We start from the raw sequence: 19088 nt of genomic DNA on the forward strand, positions 1-19088 counted from the left end.
ACCGCAGAAGTAAGTATACAGTCCCCACCCACCCCTCCCCCCACCCCCCAAACAGGCAAAACAGTTGTCTTCTCCATGGTGGTTCAACACCTTCCAACTTGAAATAGGGGACGGTCTTTGGAAACAGTTACTCTAGGTTGTACAAAGGTTTTATGTATATAGTTTGTTGCAAGTAACAAAACTACTTTGCAAGACCCGCTTCTTTCCAAAATTAAAAAAAAAATACTAGTCTATATTTGTTTTAGTATGAATTTTTTTTTTGATTTTTTCTTTTTTGTTTGTTTGTTTTTGCAAAGCAGCATAGCAACATTGTGATTGTAGGATGTGCCTGAGGTTGTGGTCACAACTGTAAACATTATTTGCACATCAGGAAGAAAACTGGAGGAGATGGGGTCTTTAAGAAAAACAAACAAAAAAGGGACAGTTCTAGAGAGGTCACGGCACTACTCCTTCCACGTGCGTTCTCCTGTAGCTTAGCTGACGGCGATCTTGTTTTCCTCCAGGAAGTGAGGGAACTGGTGTTTGGGGACGCTGTCGGCAGCTCCTGGCTTCTCCACCTCGGCACTGATGGCCGACTGGGAGCCATCCATCTTGGAGGTAGCGGTGTTATTCACCACAGAGCTGGCCCCCAGCGACACCGGGAGGGTGGGAATGCCACCACTCTGGATCACAGAGATTTCGTTGGTCTTCATGGCCAGACCACCATTGAGCATGGTGGTGTACTGATTCCACACAACAGGGTCCACGTTCACCGAAGGGGCCAGGATTTCCTTGGGAAATATCTCGGGGACCCTCTTTCCGTCCGTTCCTAATAGAGCCATGGTGTTCTCGATGGCCAGCTTCCTGCCACGGCGTGCCGAGCTATTGTTGGCCCCGTGCGTCATATAATGGACCTGTGGGAAGAGGGACAGAAAGGTTTCCACCAAAACAGAGATGGGATTGCATGTGGGCAAACCAAAGTCAAGTCTGCCTATGGGTTTGGTCTATCTAAACTTATATTTAAAAATTAGATTTCATATTAAAAAAAATCCAGATATTGGGCTTCCCTGGTGACGCAGTGGTTAAGAATCCGCCTGTCAATGCAGGAGATACGGGTTCCAGTCCAGGTCCGGGAAGATCCCACACGCCGCGGAGCAACTAAGCCCGTGCGCCACAACTACTGAGCCTGCGCTCTGGAGCCCACGTGCCACAACTACTGAAGCCCATGCACCTAAAGTCTGTGCTCTGCCACAAGAGAAGCCACCGCAATGAGAAGCCTGCGCACCACAACAAAGAGTAGCCCCTGCTCGCCACAACTAAAGAAAAGCCCTGGTGCAGCGACGAAGACCCAATGCACCCAAAATAAATAAATTTATTTTTTTTAAAAAATACAGATACCTATTCTCTTGGGGGGAGAAAAAAATCAGATCATCCGGCAACCATGGATCTACATTCCTGCCTAGAGGCAAGTAAGGGCAACCGGGGTGGGGAATACACACTCCAATTTTCCCCATACCACTGTTCACATGTACAGTTTTGTCAACACCTACTACATAGCAGTGTTGTTTCAAGTGCTAGGGTTACAACTTGTGAACACACAAACTTACACAGTTAACAAATGGTACGGAACTTAACACATACAGACACGGAGTACAAGTAAAACGGGAAGATCTATAAGACCAGTAGGTTACATCAATGTCAATATCCTGGTTATTATTTATTCTATAGTTGTGCAAAATTCTATCACTGGGAGAAACTAGCAAAGTGGGTAAGCATCTCTGTATGACTTCTCCCTCTGCATGAATCGACAATTACTTGAATAAAAATTTGAGTTAAAGGGCTTCCCTGGTGGCGCAGTGGTTGAGAGTCCGTCCCCCGTCCAGGAAGATCCCACGTGCCGCGGAGCGGCTGGGCCCGTGAGCCATGGCCGCTGAGTCTGCACGTCCGGAGCCTGTGCTCCGCAACAGGAGAGGCCACAACAGTGAGAGGCCCGCATACCGCAAAAAAAAAAAAAAAGAAAGAAAAAAGAAAATTTGAGTTAAAAAAATAATCTTTGAACAAAACAGACCCTGGCCTGATGGAGCTGACATCCTAAATACGTAAGTGTGTCAACAAGAATAATCACTGCTGTAGAGAAAAATAAGCCTAGTTGGGAAGGTTACACGAGGCCAAGGGGAATGAATGTTATTTCATCTATGGTAGCAGACAAGGCAAGGACTCTTCTGAAGAGGACAGAGATCCTACCACTTACTGCTGCTTCTGCCTGGCCAGCCTCCTACCTGCAATTATGTTCCTGGTCTGGTTTTTGAGTTTTCAAATCTCTTTCTTTATAAAGAGCTGAAGAACGTGATGGGTCCTGGGTTTCAAGCATTCTCACATCACTTCACTGACATGCTTAGAAGTCAGCAGTTATCCCAGCGGGCTCAGACGTCACTTGCTCTTCATCACTCCAAGAAATTACTAAGATGTTCCTCGCATCACGTGAAACACTCATACAACTCAATTAATCTCCAAGCAACCCTGAGGTCATTACCATGATCCCCATGCCTGAGAAACCGAGGCACGGGAGCCACCCGCCCAAGCAGCTCCAAACCTTCCCCAGACTGATTCCAAGGTCCCTGAATAAATTTACGCTTTGTATTTCTGGAAGTTGGGGTTACAGATTAAATTACTTCCATGTTCCTCCCCTGACATTTTTGCCACCTAGACTAAAATATTAAGAGAATATAGTTTTTTTAATAAGTACTTTTAATTTCTAAAATGACATGAGGTCTTCTAGGTCAACTTTAAGATGAAGTTTCAACCTTCATTCTCATTACAAAGAATTCAACTAGTCTACTCACTGGGGAGCTAGTTAGAGAAAAGAGGTCCAGAGGAACACGCCTGGAACAAAGTAGAGGCAGGACCATGAGGGAAACCCAGGTTTCCCATCCTGTGTCCTTACACAGGCCACTTTCGATCCTTACATGGGACAGTCTCCCAGGTAATATCTTAGGTGGAAACAACTTATCCTAACAATAGACACACGACATTCTTTGGAAGAACCCAGCTGTTCACTTGCAAAGAAAGGCCAATAAACCTGGAGACTTTCTTCCTTTAACTCCAGTGGCACCATATCTATGTTTAACTCGTGGTATTTATTTCAACCTAGCAGGCCAGGGAAACACAACCAACGTACAGGGTGGTCATCAAGTCTGAAAGCACAGGCAAATCCGTAAAGGATTTATCGACACTACATGACAATACAAGACAAACATCATCTGTGTTTCCAGACTTGAACGATTTCATGCAGGCACTGACTACGACGAGAATCCCAACTTCAGAGATGCTGTAATGTGAGCAAGTCTGCTTCTTCTTTTTTCCGTTTTTTCTTTTTTGACTGCACTGCGAGGCGTGAACTCACCTTCAAGTTGCCTTTGGTGGTAAAAGCTCGCCCGCAAATGTTACACACGAAAGGCTTCTCCCCGGTGTGAGTCCGCTCGTGAATCTGAAGCGCGCTGGCAGATGAGAAGTTCTTCCCGCACCTTGTGCAGCCGTGCTGCTTGGCCTGTCGTCGGGGCTGGATGGCGAGCAAAGGTGTCACGCCTGGGGACATGGTCGCGGGCCCAACGAACGCACCAGGAACTTCGACTTTGACGTAGGCTGGCTGGGCTCGGATAAATGTCGGTGGGCCAGTGCTCCGACCTGGCGTGCACAGGAAAAAAAAACAACCCAAATGATCATCCTACAGTCATTCATTCTTCAATCCAAAAGGAAAGGAGCTTTGACCACAACTGCCCCACCGTTTGACAGCCTGCGAATAGCGTTCAGGAAATTCACACCTTGCAAGCAGCTTTCCTTTTACTTGTTTATCTGCACGGAGAGTGACTCCAGCACTTCAGAGAAGGTTACTATTTTGGCTTTAAAGGTATCAGCAACAGTCACAGGCAATGCAATTCCAAGTTTAAATTCCTGCATTCAGTTACCTTTATAAAGTAAGCCCTGACACTATCTTTCTGATTCTACGATGTTGCTATTCCCCCATTTTTGCCATTAATGCCGTCAATAGGCACCCCATTTATATGGGGTGCTTTTAAAATAGGTTAGGTTCTTTCCTCTCCCTCAAGAGTTATTAATTTGTGAACTTTGCATAAGGGAGTGAGATTTCAGAATCAAGGAACTATGGCTTATCTCACTGGCCAAAAAGCAGTGCCCACTTTCTCAAACACTCTTCTACTGGAGCATTTACTTAGGGTCACCCATGTTGCCCCCACAGGGCTCAAACACAAAAATAAAAACCCACCAAAAGTAAGTACGCTGTCCACACCCAGCTTGCAAGAACCGTCGTAAATAAAAGCATGTCTCTACTACGACAGAGGTAGTTATTATTGCCCTCTATCCAGAAGTACCCACAGAAAGGCTAATCGCCCTACAGGGGAGCTATTTCACATATACCACACTCTCCATTTGTCAAGTTCAACCCAGGTTCCTTTTGGATGACTCTGTGCCCAGAATGGACCTAAGTTAAATCCAAAGCTCTATCACCTTCCGTCTCAGTGCGGCTGTTCTCGGAGCTGTCCACTTTGCCACCGGTATCGGGAGACTTGGACTTGACACTCTCCGCTTGGCTATTGGCTGGGGAGACTGCCTGGAAGGACGTGGTCTCCAGGACATCTGGACTTCGGCTCGGATACTCCTGGTCCCCCATCACCGAGGAGGAAGAGTCGTTGGTCAAGCCATCACTCTCCACGGAACCATTTTCTCGGCTGCTCTGTCGCTGCAGGACAAGACCAGTGAGACCCGTCTTCCCCTGGGCATCTAGGGAAGCCACCGAGGCCAGCCCTAGAGTAGGTGATGCCGAGTGGATGCTGGGAAGGGGCATGGGGACCTTCGAGGAGCTGCCAGGGGCCTCCTGGGAGCAGACTTCATCTACATCGATGCTTTCGACATCATCATGACAGACAACGCTTGTGCCGCCATTTTCACCGACCATCATCGGCTCGGGACCCGCAAAGTCACAGGGATTCTCCGGCAGAGGCGTGTTGGGAATCTGACCGCCCATGTGCATCCGAATATGCTGCTGCAGCATGACCGCGTTGGTAAACTTCTTCTGGCAGATGGGGCACGAGTGCTGCGTCTTTATGGACGTGTTGGTCCGGTGCACCCCGAGGTGCGTCTTCAGGTTGCCTTTGGTGGAGAAGGCTCGACCACAGATCTTACACTGGAACGGCCTCTCCCCGGTGTGGGTGCGGTAATGCATCTTGAGGGAACTTTGGCAGCTTAAGACACGGTGGCATATGAGACATTCGTTGGGGTCGGTGGTGGCCTTGTCGATGTTCTCCACCAGCTGCTGCAATTTCAGGGTCTCTGACCCCAGCTCGGGTGTCCCACTCCCTTGGAAGCCACCAACCCTAGGGGAGTTATGGTTGGGCCCCACCCCAGGTAGGATGCATCCATCCTCACTTTCCGGAGAAGGCCCGGGCTGCAGGTCGCTGGGCAACGGGCCACCCATGAGGTCCTTGGAGTTAGTCCCCGAAGAGAGATTCTGAGATAGCCCTACATTGGGGGTCCCCGTCGCAAGGACGGGTTTGTTGTCTAAGGAGAGCCCGGATTCATCTACGGGGACAGGGCCAGAGAGCGCGTAGGGAAGGCCACCGCCTGCCGCCATCTTGTCGTGGAACTCGGCAAACAGCTGCGGGTTTGCCTTCACCTGGGGATGCCGATGAAAGTGCACCTTGAGGTTGCCCTTGGTGGTGAAGCGGTGACCGCAGACAGAGCACACGAAGGGTCTCTCTCCGGTGTGGGAGCGGAGGTGGATCTGCAAGGAGCTATCAGTCCCAAAAACCTTGCTACAGTACTTACACTTGTGCTTGTAGAGGACCTCGTCCTTGGGTTTGACATCTACCGAGGAGACACTCGGTGGCTTCCCTTTCCCTTTCTTGGACGGGTCTAACGCCACCGCGGAGAAGGGGCTCTGGAAGAGCACAGAGCCTGGGGCCTGAGGTAGCAACGCCCCCGGGAGACGCGACAGGACGTTGGGGAGCACCCGGGTCCCGTCTGGCTTCAGGGCGAAGGGCGTCAGCCCTGGGGACACGGAGCTGGCAGCAGAAGGGATGCTGGTGTGAGGTAGCTTGGCTGGCTTCAAGGTGTCCAGGGGCAAAGCCGGGCTCCCCGCCTTCTGGCTGAGCAGAGCCACAGCCGCCGAAACCTGCTGGGACACGTGGCCGCCCAGCGTCTTCAGGGAGTCAGCTCCGGCCACGCCGCTGGAGTGGAGGGCGTGGGAGGCCCACAGGTTCACCTGCACGCGGATCTGCTCCGTGAGCTGGATTTGCTGGAGCTGCTGCTGCTGCAGACACAGGATCTGCTCGAGGACCCAGGGGATGCTGCTGGCGCCGGGCAGCGGGGCTGGGGGCGCGTCTGCGCCCCGCTGGTTCACGGCCACCTTGGTGCCCCGTAGCGCTTGAAGCGTGACGTTGGTGTTGGCCACTTTGCCTTTGGGTAAATAGCTTATGTCCTGGGGTGTGGGTGGCAGGGCGGCCTCCGTCTTTAAGTACACGATGGACTCTGCCCCCGGCTTCTCCCTCGTGTCCCCTGAGCTGCCACCGTCCTCTCTGTGACCGTCCTTCCTGCTTGGGCTGCGTGGCTGGTGGCTCAGCACAGCCCCGGAGAAGTCTTCTGAAGGCACCGGCCCCTCGCTGTCGTTCATGATGAGGACAGGTGGATTTTTAGTGCAATTCTTCTTATGGTCTAAGAACTCCGAGAAACTGAAGAACTCGGCACAGCATTTCTCACAGATGTGAGTCTCCTCCCGCCGAGGCCTCTTTATCCCTGCTCCGTCCACGTTCACGTCATCGCCACTCCCTGGGGGGTTCATTGGAGTACCTGTGACAAGAGAGGAAAAGCTAAGAACTCTACCCAAGAAAGGATGTGGGGCGATTTCTTGGGAAAAACCACAGCTCACAGTCCAGAGGTCTTCGTGATCTGTGTCCCAACACGCACAGAACTGTGTAAGGGAACAAGGCATCCAAAGAGTCTCAAATGAACCAATCACTTAGGTAGTGGGGGTCAAATCATAAGCCCCCAAAATGTCCAATCCTAACCCCTGCGCCTGTGCAAGCGACCTTCTTTGGGGCAGGGGGGGAAATCTTTGCAGTTGTAATTCGGATGGGTCCCAAGCCCAGTATCTGGTGTCCTTAAGGAGAAAAGAAAGGGACATGAGACAGAATCAGGCCACGTGAAGCCAAGGCAGGAGTTATGTGGCTTTTATAAGCCAAGGACGGCTGGAAGCCAACAAAAGGTAGGGAGGAGGCCTGGTACAGACTCACCCTCAGAGGCTCCAAAAGGAGCCCTGCAACTCCTAAATGTCAGCTGTCCACCCTCCAGAACTGTGAGAATAAATCTGTCTTAAACCATCTAGTCTGTGCCAACTTATTAAGGCAGCCCTGGGAAACGCATACAATTCATTAAAATAATCCCCTTGGAGCTCTGGCCCTCACCCAGCTGAGAGCTGGCTCGAAAGGCAAATGGATCTCATGCCACCATAAAATGATGTTGGAAACCTGCTCAAATCATGGCCGCTCATCTCCATCCTGGGCCCATCGAAAGTGAAATTGCAGTAAGTCACTCATTCAGACAATGTGGTAAGTGTACCTTCCCACCAGGGACAATGAAAGTTTAAAGGTGCTAAAAATTAATAAGAAAAAACACACTGAAAAAAAAGGAAAGACTGCATTGTCCAAGAAAAAAACTTCACTGACCTTCCTGATTACGAAAAACCTACAGAAATGCCTTAACAGGCCATTAAAGGATTAATAAGCCATTAAACAAAGAAAGAAGCCCAAGAAAGGAAGGGATGGGAATGATGGATTTTATTCCTCACCTTCCGTTTGCAACTTCTACTCTGTTACACGAAAGTCAACCAACCATCCTATTCTGGGTAGTTCTATTCCTGAAAATGAGTGGTCCCTGGACTTCTTTTGCAGTTGGGTCCTATTTCCTTCACAGTGACTGCTAGTCTGCACGTCACAATGCCTGTCGGGGGACTGTGCTTTTTAGCCAGATGCCCGAGTCCTGGCGGGTGGAGAACCTCTAAGCTACTTTATTTTTCTCATTTCCTGCCTCACCTATTATATGTACACCTTACCACTGAGAAGTCATACAGGCACACCTCAGACCCAGCAACTCCAGGTGCGCAGATCCAAACCACAGACATTTGCACGCGTATACAAAGATCTATGGAGAGGACTTCCCTGGTGGCGCAGTGGTTAAGAATCCACCTGCCAGCACAGGGGACACGGGCCGGGAAGATCCCACATGCCGCAGAGCAACGAAGCCCATGCGCCACAACTACTGAAGGCTGCACTCCACAACAAGAGAAGCCACCACAACAAGTAGCCCCCGCTCGCTGCAACTAGAGAAAGCCTGCGTGCGGCAACAAAGACCCAACACAGCCAAATATAAATAAATAAATAAATAAACTTATTTAAAAAAAAAAAAATCCATGGAGGAAGATGGATATTTTTCACAGAAATGTTTAGAGCCACAAAAGAGGGGGAAAAAAAGGTAAATTTTGGTTTACCCACAGTACAAAAACGATGCAGAATTTCCGTACGTCCTGACATGGAGACAGAAGTTAGGTGGAAGTAGGTTACAGAATAGTTTGTAAGGTGTGACCATTTTTGTTTAAAACAAATCCTATTTGAAATGTACAAATGCATGGGGGTAAGGCCAGGCAGTATCCACTTATCTTTTAAATAAAATGATCACTTTGTAAAGCCAACTAACCCATTTTGCCTCAATTCCTTGGGTGATTACATTTCCCAACAGCATGGGTTTTTGACTGAGGAGTCAGTCAACAATTTGGGGAGGGGCTGTTCTTGCAACAAAGTGTATTTCTCTTGAGAAAGATCTATACTTTCCATCAGATTTTCAAACACTGGTTCTTTTACATTTCCATAGCACGGCCTTAATAAACTGACTTAATTTTTCCTAATTTCAGACTAAATAATCATCAGAAGTTCTGCAAGGTGTATGCGGGTCGGGGGTAAGCCAAGAGAAAGCAAACAGGTCAGGATCAATCCATGGAAAACAGGTTTGATGTGGTGGGCTTACCCCTCAGGATTTCTATTAAATGTGCAAAATCGTGACAACCACGTAAGTTAGATGCCTGTGTTAAGTGATGTGATTAATTTAACAAATGTTTGTCGAGTGCTGACTGTGACCCTGGCACCATCCTATGACCTGAAAGTGCAGATACTGTACGTATTCAGTTAACATCAGTTTCTCCACCTTTTCTATTTCCGCGGCTTATCTGGTTACCTGGGCAACTAGGGCTGCGGAACACAATAAGCCTTGTACCAGTCATTTAAAGCCTCACTCGTTTAACAAGACTTCTCGCCTCCTACTGAGTACAAGGCAGGGGCTAAGGGGGTGATAAAAAGATGACAGCCTAATAGCCTCCTGTAGTCCAGACTAGAACCTCCAGCTGCCCTGGGCTCCACACTATACCCATCCAACCCTATTTAACATCAGCCCCATTTACAGATAAGAAAAACAGACTTGGATGTAATGTGACTTATACCCAAGGCAACACAACGAAAAATCTAGTCATAGGTAACTTTTGAGCACTTACTATGCACCAGGTGTAATTTACATGTTATTAACAACTCTTGAGGTAGAGACTATTATATTTAACAGAGGGGGAAACTGAGGCACAGAGGACATTAACTTCCCCAAGGTAGGGCATGTGGTAAACTGCGGAGCCAACATTAAAACCAAGGCACGCAGGACCCAGACCGTCCCTTTGAACTCTTCCTTGATACACTTCCTCCTAAGCATATGTTTCTTCTGTTGAGACTGGCAACTCTTTCCTTTCACAGAAACCCCAGGAGGAACAGGAAAGCTTGAGGGGTCAGGTTTGGAGGTGTGGGGAGGTTAACTTAGGACACAATACACCCCTGCTACTTCCATGTGGAGTGTATCAGGTAGGTACCTCCTTCCTTCCGGCTCCACAACTGCTCCAAAGCAATAAAATTTCCAAGAATCAAGTTAAATATATTCATCAATTCCCAGAATCCTTAAGATAGTATCTATTGGTACACTCTCCCAAGACTTCTAATGCGGTGTTTGCTGGGGTGTGTTGTTAAACGGGCACAATCTTTCTGGAAGTGCAATTTTGGCAATTATGTGTCAAGAACTTTAGAAGTAGAACTTAAAGAGTTTCTCTTGGGAGGGAAATACACCAGTAGGCTGGTGCCTATAAGTACATACAACTTGTTCAGAGCACAGTCCACCAACATCATCATTTTAGTGCAATTCTCCTTCCACCCAGCAATTCCCTTGTTAGGAGTTTACTTTCTGTGATACCAGGATACAGGTTTCATAGTAACAAACAGCCTAAACAAAAAAGGATGCACTCTGGTCCGTCAGTACGGTTCTGATTGAATAAATCAGGGTACACGAAAATGATGACTGCTTTGTAGCCTTCTAAAATAAAGTAGATCTTTATTATATATGCTTGATCTGTAAGACAACCACCCAAGACTGATTTCAAGAGGAAAAAAAGTGTAGAGAACAGGATGTATAGAGAACATGCTCCGCCCTCTTTGTGTCTGGGGATAAAGATATAAGTATGTACGTGGGAAACTTTTGAAATAATAGATGCTGTGGCTGGTCCCTGCCTCTTGGAGCACAGGCCTGGAGTGGAAGAGAAACTTTAAAATGTATACACTTTTGGGACTTGCCTGGCAGTGCAGTGGTTAAGACTCCACACTTCCAATGCAGGGGACGCAGGTTCGATCCCTGGTCAGAGAGGCACATGCCGTGCAGTGTGACCACAGAAAAAAAATAAATAAATGTATACACTTCTGTACTTTGGCTTCTTTTTAATTAGCATGTTACACCCCTTTTCTCAGCCATTCTACTTCTGGAAATCTCTAACAAAGCTCATGTACAAATGCTTGTTAAGGGCCAAAGCAAAACTACTACCATCCTCCACAAACTGCAACAAAGCACTCACTTCAGACTCCTATACCTTAACTCACTTATCTTCGTAGCCACGTAAACAAGCATCTTTGTTCCCAATTCGCAAACATGGAAACAAAGGCTCAGAAATAACTGCCTCAAGGTGCCGTGCTGGTAAAACACAAGGGCAGGGATTAGAGCCTCAAATACTATTGAAGAGGAGAACTGAAGCTAGTGGCCTGATTTATAATTGTTTCTTCTAGAGCAGTTTCTTGAACTTTTTTTCATTTTACCCCTCTAGGAAGGCTTTTAAAGCTTTTTTTTCCTAATCACCGCCCCCCCCCAAATTTTAATACCACCAATATATTATATTATCTGTTTATGCACTATGGTCCTTTGGAAGGCCACAAACCACTGTAACATCAATAAACATTTTTGCCCCACCCAAAAAAAAACCAATTTTCACCCCCTTGGGGACAATATTCCCTTACTGACAATGCAGGTTTTAAAGGAGATAACTCTTTAAACTGGGGCTGATGAAATTAGACAGGGAAAAAAAGATGGCAACCTTATTTTCACTCAGCTGAATTAAAACTTACCATTTCTTTCAATTATGAGCGTGGGGAACATACCTCAGCGGTATTTGCAGAACCCATGCCTATGTCATCAACAGTAAGCAGGTATTTTCCTATGATGTCAATGCGGTTGCATTACTGGAAATTCTGGTTACCTGACTGACTGCTAGATCTCCTTTATTGTGTTCACAAAGAAGCCCATGTTACTTTTACTAAGTGTTATCTCAACGCAATTTATTTCCTTGGTATTTCTATGTATCTTATTGTATGCATTTAAATACATTCTGATGAGAAGGGGTGAATGTGGCACAAAAAAGGTTAAGCTCCCTGCCCTAGAAGGATCCAACAGTTCCCAAGAGTGATTTACAACCTGAATACCAGCTTGCCTGCACTGTATACACAGGCTTGCCTCTTCTGTAGCCTCCAAGCAATACCAGCAACATCCCACTTGAGTCTTCAAACAGCAGGAGCTCTGTTTGCTGGTGCAGTAAAAAGTACTTCGACATTCAGACCACCACTGGCAAATACTGAAAGCGTATTTGCCAAAGAGTAAGACGACTCTGTTATGAACAATTGCTGGGTATGCTTAAGTTAACCCTTCCCAAAAGGAAAAAGCAAAGTTCAGAGGGATTACACAGCAACTAGATCTTCCACCCTTCCACCCCACCCCCACTCCGAATTTTAGGAATGTTATCTCTCAGCATCTAGTTATCCAATAAGTTGGAAGAATGCAGTAAACCCAGCAGGGGGCTTAGATTCAATCCCTGCCAAATGGATAGAAAATACTCTTACTATTGTATAGGAAGAAAGCTCATCTGCCAGAGGCCAATCAAATTCTGGAGCCAGTGAAAATGCTTAAGAAACAAACCTGTGTATCTCGAGAAAAGCATTATGCCTCAAGCTTATCTCCCCCCCACCATTCCTATATTAAAAGAACGACAATGAGCAGATTATCTAGAGTCCATAAACATCTTCTACCCCACCCCCACCGGCAGGATAACTGCTTACCAAAAAACAAAAGGAAATTGAGATGTCCTTAAGTACTGAACCAGTTCAAAGAAACTGGTTTACCAGTTTAATTTTACATCTGAATTCAGCAATCCGGGGAAACACTTAAGGAACAAGCCCCTTAACTCAATTTGTAGGTGGCAAATTAGAGCAGCAATTAACTTTCTATTTAATTAAGGTACAAAAAAAATTTGTTCCAAATGGTCTTGGATCAAAATTCAAGTCTGCTGAAAAGGAAGAAGTAAAAGAATCAAAGTTTCTTTGTGCTATAAGGTGTGCGAGCTCTGCTATTTACGCTGTAGAGATACGTCCCATATCGCCTCAACTGGAGCTCATCTTTTAAGCAATTTGTAAACTCCATGAAGGCAGGAGCTTCTGCTGCCTCCTTCCCCAGATCCCCCTAGAACAAAGCCTGACATAGACTTGAAATCTAGAAGAAAAAAAATAGATGGCAACGATCAGAGATACAGTTCTTACATGAATTTAGAGCTTTTAAAATTTTTAGATGCTTTTTTAAACAATCAAAAGCACAATAGGTTAAGGCTGATGAAAAAGGGAATATCTTGAACTCTTCCCATCATTTTTTCCAGGGCAGTAAAGCCCAGAGCACCAAATGCAAACTCTGCTTTATTTTCGACTTGCTTCCCAGGACCTCTTATTCTAAAGCCTGCAGAGGCACATCTCAAAAATTAAAAGGGAGGAGGAGAGAGAACACTCAACCAGCTGAACACTCACCATAGCTCCCTCATCTGATAGAAAATCCCATCCCATAACCAACTCTTCTAAAACCACGATAAACACAGCTTCTTGGATTCAGAGCAAGGCTCAAAGCAAACAGGACAAGGCAACCCTGGGCAAGCCATTGCAACCAGGAGTTAAAGTTTACTCTAAAATGAGTAAAAATGAGGACTACAGATAATGTCGTTGAGGTCCCCAGCCTGGTGTCTGGCACACAGTAGGCTACAGATAAAACTGCAGAATTATCTCAACTTGGCAGTTCAGTGCCGTCTTGGCACAATAAAAAATAAAACATTGTTATTTTGAACAAAATTAATTACTGATCACGTTTCCAGCACACAGTGGGTCTCGTATAGTGGAAACTATCTAAATAAACAGCATGCTTCATCTCCATGGTACACAGGAAGAACCCAAAAGCTCAGAAAGCAAGGTTACACAGCTGAAAGTCATACAACCAGATTGGAATGCACACCTCACTCTAAAATCTGACCAAAACCTACCTTCATTTAAAAAGAGGAAGCATTAACTCTATCCCTCGCTCCCAAGATGGCTCCCCAACTCCCCACCGTGAGGAAGGCTGCAGAGGCTTGAAGGACCAGCTAGCATTGACTTGTGCAATTTCTTTTTGACAGAACAAAAGCGGTGTGGGCAAGTTGTAGCCCCTTTCAGAAACTCAGATGGAAACACAGAAAGTCAGCCTGCAACATTAACTAACGCTTCGATCAACAAGATTTCCCTCTCCCTCTATTAAAATATAAGCTCCCAAGTGCCCTATTCTCAGAATCCTTACCGCCAATGTAGGTCATTTCAGTTTAGAAACTGGGGCTAGGCAGTTATTTGAAATTTGGGAATCTTAATCGTTGATGGCTGTAATCCAGTTTAGCACAAAGGGCATTTGAAACTCTTTTGAGAAAATGCTAATTTTCCTGTATGTAGCCTGAGTCCCCTGACCACCTGCAGATTTTCTGATCTAATTTTTTGCCGTACTTCATTTTCCTCCCTCAAAAAGTACATTCTTTATAAGTGGGTCTCAAATTGGCTTTGCAAAATAAGACCAGTCTAAACTGGATTTTTAAAATGATACATACAGGCCGCTCAAATACAAAATGCATCAGTTAAAATGTACTACTTGGGAAAACTACCTTCTGTCCCATCCTGGCAACTGGGGGGACTCTGCGAACACATTCGAGGATCGAAGAATTCTTTCCAAGAATTCCAAAGACTTGGCAAAGAAAACCCGGCACAGCCAGGGATAGCTCAAGCAACTGACTGGAGCCCCTAGCCTAGCCCAGCCCAGCGCTCTCCATCCCCCTGCCCCAGCCTGTCCCACCCATCAGGTGTGAGCCGGTACCTGCGAAGGGACCCGCCTCTCAGCAAAGGGCGAGGTTCCAGGCTGGGCCTCCAGGGGGCGCCCGCGCGCAGCTCGGCCGTCCACTCCAACCCAAGCGATCAATAGCAACTCCCCCTCCCAAATCGTGGAGGGAGCGCACAGCCAGGCCCGCGATCCTAACCAGCTCGGGTTAACTGATTGCAAACTCCAGCTAGCGTTAATTTAAGAAGCTCCCCCTAAGGTGCCAAACACCACCAAAAGCCCCACTTCAGCGCGCCCACCCAAAATGAAGCGGGTAGGGGGAAGGGGAGGTCAGAGCAGGACCAGGGGAGGGGTCAGAGCCAGGAGCTCGCCCCTCCTCTCGGGAGGAAGCGGGCGGGCAGAGGGTTAACCCTTTTGTTCCAGGTGGGCCAGGCAACGAAGCCTCTCCATTCTCCCCCGCACTCCCCCTCCCAAGGCACAAAGAGAGTCCACCCTCCTCCGACCTTGGGTGCACGCTGCCCTGACCATCAGACGCCCGAAAACGCACAGCCGCCCCCTCGGTCAAGCAGATCTCTTTAATTTGCCCTGGAAAAATGTTATTTGAGGGGAAATAGGGATTTACATTATATTATAAATTTAGGAAATTTACCACATTCCCTCCCCGAAATAAAAGGTACGGTAACCAAAACGTAGCAACCGTTTTCCCATCGGAGTTGTAGCTCGGAGTCGGGTTGCCGCGCACACCCCCATCACGGGCTGGGAAATTAGAAAGCAGGCGACGAGAGGAGAGAAGCCACCAACAAGGCCCAAGAGGACGTTAAAAACGCCCCCTCCCCCCACGCGTACGCGAAAAACTTATCAGGCGACAATTTGGCGGGCCAGGACGGAGGGGAGATAGTGGGAAATCGACTGGCTCCTAAAGCCCCCTGGGTTACATGATTAGGAAGAGAGGAGTTTGCTTGGCCGCTCCCGACCGGGCTGGGGGTCCAGAACTCCTCCAGACCCTCAAGACGCGCAGCGCGGAAGCGTGGGCCGGGTCAGCCCCCGGAGCTCACCCTGGCCACGACCGCCCAGTCCTGGCCCGACCTCTCCCCTCTGGCCCCCGGGGCGCGCGTTTGGAAAGCCGGGCGCCCTAGAAAAGGCACGCAAAACGCCAGGCTGGTGCACCCCAGCGGGGCTGCTGTGCGCCCACGACCCCAGCCCCTGGGAGCCCACACCCCTCCCGCCGGCCGCGGTTTATTTTTAGGAAGTCGGAAATCAAAGATGGCTGGAGGTCAGGCCCCGAAAGGTTAGGGCGAAGATCGGCAGGCGGCGTAGCCCCGGGAGAAAAGAGGAAAACCAAAAAAGAAATTTTTTTTAAAAAAGGAAAATACTGTGCTCTTCTCCTCCACCTCTTCGGGCCCTCCAATCCCCTCCGCAGCGCTGGTGGCCCGCACCCCACCTCCTGGAGGTGGGGAGAGGTCGCGCCCCCTCCCCCCTCTTGGCCCGGGAGGGGCGCGTGCAACAGATCGTGCTCCCCCGGGAGTTCTTCCTAGGGTGCGCCCCTTCCCCAGCCTCCTACAAAGACCCTAACGGGTGAGGGAAAGAGTGGGGACCCCCGGGGTCTTTCTTTTAAAAAGCAGCGCCAGGGAGGGAGGAGGGGAGCCTAAGTTACAAGTGGGGGGGAGGCTACTAGTGAGGGGAGTGGAACCAATTACGAGAGGGGCAGAGGACAAGGAGAAGGGAACATTTCAGGAACGAGGGACACAGGAGAGGCTGGGGGTCAGTTTTACAATAAGAGCGAGACCTGGGGGTGAAACTTACACAAGAGGGGAGAAGCGATAAAAGGGGAGAAGTGTAAAATTAACGAGGGTGGGGGTGGGGAATGAGGCTGCCGCTCTCCTCTGGAACTGAGCCCCCAGATCTCGGTTCCACAGTCTGCGGTGGAAGCCGTTGGCTCCCCAAAGTCCGCGCCTTCGAGGGTCCCGCGAACGTCCCGGAAACTGCCCGCCCGGGGCGTGCGCCGCCAGCCCCACTCACCCGGCTCCCCCGCCGCCGGCGCCGCTGCGGCCGCATCTGCAAACTCCGGGGCCGGCTGCTGCGGCTGCTGCTCGCCCTGGTCCTCCTCCGAGTTGATGTGTTGGGGTTTCGCCTGCTTGCGCCTCGACATGGTGCGAGCATCGGGGCGCCTGGAGAGCCGCGGTTATTTGCCCACTCCGCCACAAATTCCTGGAGTTGGGAAATTTACCCCCCTTCGGCCGGAACGCGCATGTCCCAGTAATTATTATTATCAATAATGCATTGCGATTTATCATGAGCCCTGACAGCTGATTGGCCTGGGTCCAAGACCTCAGAGATCATTTAAATAAGACCTCATTGATCAGGGAGGGGCGAGGCATTCTGGGCTTTGTAGTCCGGCCCTACAAGCGACAAAGGCGTGTTCATCGGGGGAGAGCAACTAATTAGCATCCGGGCTCAGATTGGCTGGATCGTGGACGAAATCCGAGGGGGACCCATCCTCGCTTCAGCTATCTGAATCCTCGGAGAGAAAAAGAAAAATGATTGTGTATTTACTAAAAACTTGGAGCTTCCGTAACAGTTTTGGAAAGAGCGTATTTGGTAGTGTGCTCCAAAAATTACTTTTGTAAGGTTGATATCCTCGCAAGCCGTGGAGGAAGGTCTTTTCAGTGAAATACTTTGGCTCAGTGTTTACATCTACCAAAAAACAAAAACAAAACAAAACAAAAAACTGAGATTTGACCCGTGTCCCCTCCCATCTCCTTTTTCACTGAAATGTTTAAATTGAGTCTGGAGGTATCTGAAGAATGGTAAATGGTGGTATATTCAACCTTCCCACCCCATTTCACCTCTTAAGGTGGCCTTCATATTTCAGATTACCCCCTCACCATGATTTATTTCCTTTAAATGCTAAATAATAACCTCCAGGATTCATACTCAAAAGGTTTGGTTTACTGTCACAGTGCAGACCTTGATTTTTGGTTTGGGTTTTGTTTTGTTTTTTAATTTAAAATGACTGGATACTAAATATAGAAAAGGTAGATTAAAAGCAAGTATAGTCAGAGATAATATCAAAACAAGGAGCGACTGCACTTTTTCCCCACAAGCCATAAATGTCTGATAACATCATTTTATTACTGAGACAATCCTCTTACATCTCCCATGGATCAGCAATGGGCGTTGTCATAGTAACTGGGTGTTGCCAAACTAATCATTATCGGAATTTTTTGCAATATGGACTTTACTGTGGAAAAGATGTGTAGTTCAAAGTGATTGCATCATCCTGACATGGAGATGCCTGGAATTTTCTAAAAGTGTGTATGTGTGTATAATATTATATGTATACACACCTCTACAGTAAATCTCTACGTATTTTATTCCATTAACTGCCTTGCATGATGTAAATGCTCAATAAATGTTGAATAAATGATGAAATCTTCAGCCTTCTAAGTCTTTGATTGGTGTTTCCCTGGTGCCTCTGGGCATGCGTCTGTATTTAGCATTCACTTCATTGTAAGGAACTGTGCAATTATAGACGCTCCTCCACATTTGTGCATTGCATTTTCTTGATTAGTTATTCATCAGCTTCCCAGCTTGTTAGAGTTTCTGGTAAGCTCATCGGGAATGCAAGCAAAATAGAATGCTAAACTGATAAAGATGTTCACCTGGGTGTTTGGACAACCCAAGGCAGAAAATAAATCAGCTTCATCATCTTTTTGATATTCATAGCCATCAATAAAACTTACTGAAGGTAAGAAGATTAACCTCCAATTTTTGAGTCTTTGTTTGAAAATGCTTGGCATTGTTTTAAGTCCCCTAAACCAAAAAAGAGAGAATTACAGTCAACAGCCCAAGTTGGAAAAGTAAGAATTTGGTTTAATAATACATGGAAGCTGTTTGGAATTCTCATACTGAGTAAAAAAGCTAATTAACACCTGCCTCACTGACTAATCTGCTTATATTCTCAACACCTTTTCTGTGTAAGGTAGTGTGGTAGATGTAATTTACCAATCTAAATGCATGTGCACTAGGTTTACAGCTCAAGAAATGTTAGTAGTTTAAGGAAAACTGAATTGAAGATATAGTTGTTTATACTTATTTTAGTTGGTGATAGTGAAAACACGATGCCGTTTCTGCTTAGAACAAGGTATTAAAATTATGCACTTGAGTCTCCAAGTGATAATAATAATAAGTAATTGAGCTCCTGGTATGTACCACAGGCTGCACTAAATGCACACTTTCTCCTTTATCTTCCAAGAGAGGTTGGCATTGTTTTATCCATTTTGAAAATGAGGAAACCGAGGTTTAAGGACATGAAATAACTTAATTAGGAAGTGGATGCGCTCAATCCCTAAGCCCGATTTCAAAATTCTTTCATCACATCCCAATGATTGTCGTTCAGTGGTAGCTGAATATGGACAAGATAGCTAAACAAGTAAAAATTGTGGTAAAAGAAAACATATGTTAAATTAAGCCTGTCCTGAAAAATCCACAGTCTGTGGAAATAACTTGTACGGAGAAAGTCAAAGAGAAGTTTT

The 19088-nt window shown here is 47.2% G+C and overlaps 1 protein-coding gene across 3 annotated transcripts; it reads right to left on the reverse strand.

The window, feature by feature from the left end:
- Positions 1 to 473: 473 nt before the first annotated feature.
- SALL4 (spalt like transcription factor 4) lies at positions 474 to 16702 on the reverse strand (the record flags this gene model as incomplete). 3 transcript variants are annotated; one of them, XM_082857168.1, is made up of 4 exons in its annotated part: positions 474 to 893; positions 3383 to 3663; positions 5821 to 6840; positions 16573 to 16702. In XM_082857168.1, 4 exons carry the CDS (start codon positions 16700 to 16702, stop codon positions 474 to 476), a joined length of 1851 nt encoding a protein of 616 aa, XP_082713294.1. The 3 variants fall into 3 exon arrangements, with proteins under 3 accessions (XP_082713294.1, XP_082713293.1, XP_082713295.1); XM_082857167.1 differs by having other exon boundaries at positions 4504 to 6840; XM_082857169.1 differs by lacking the exon at positions 5821 to 6840.
- Positions 16703 to 19088: the final 2386 nt, after the last annotated feature.

Source organism: Leucopleurus acutus (assembly GCF_964270905.1).
Source record: "Leucopleurus acutus genome assembly, chromosome: 16".
Lineage (NCBI taxonomy): Eukaryota > Metazoa > Chordata > Mammalia > Artiodactyla > Delphinidae > Leucopleurus > Leucopleurus acutus.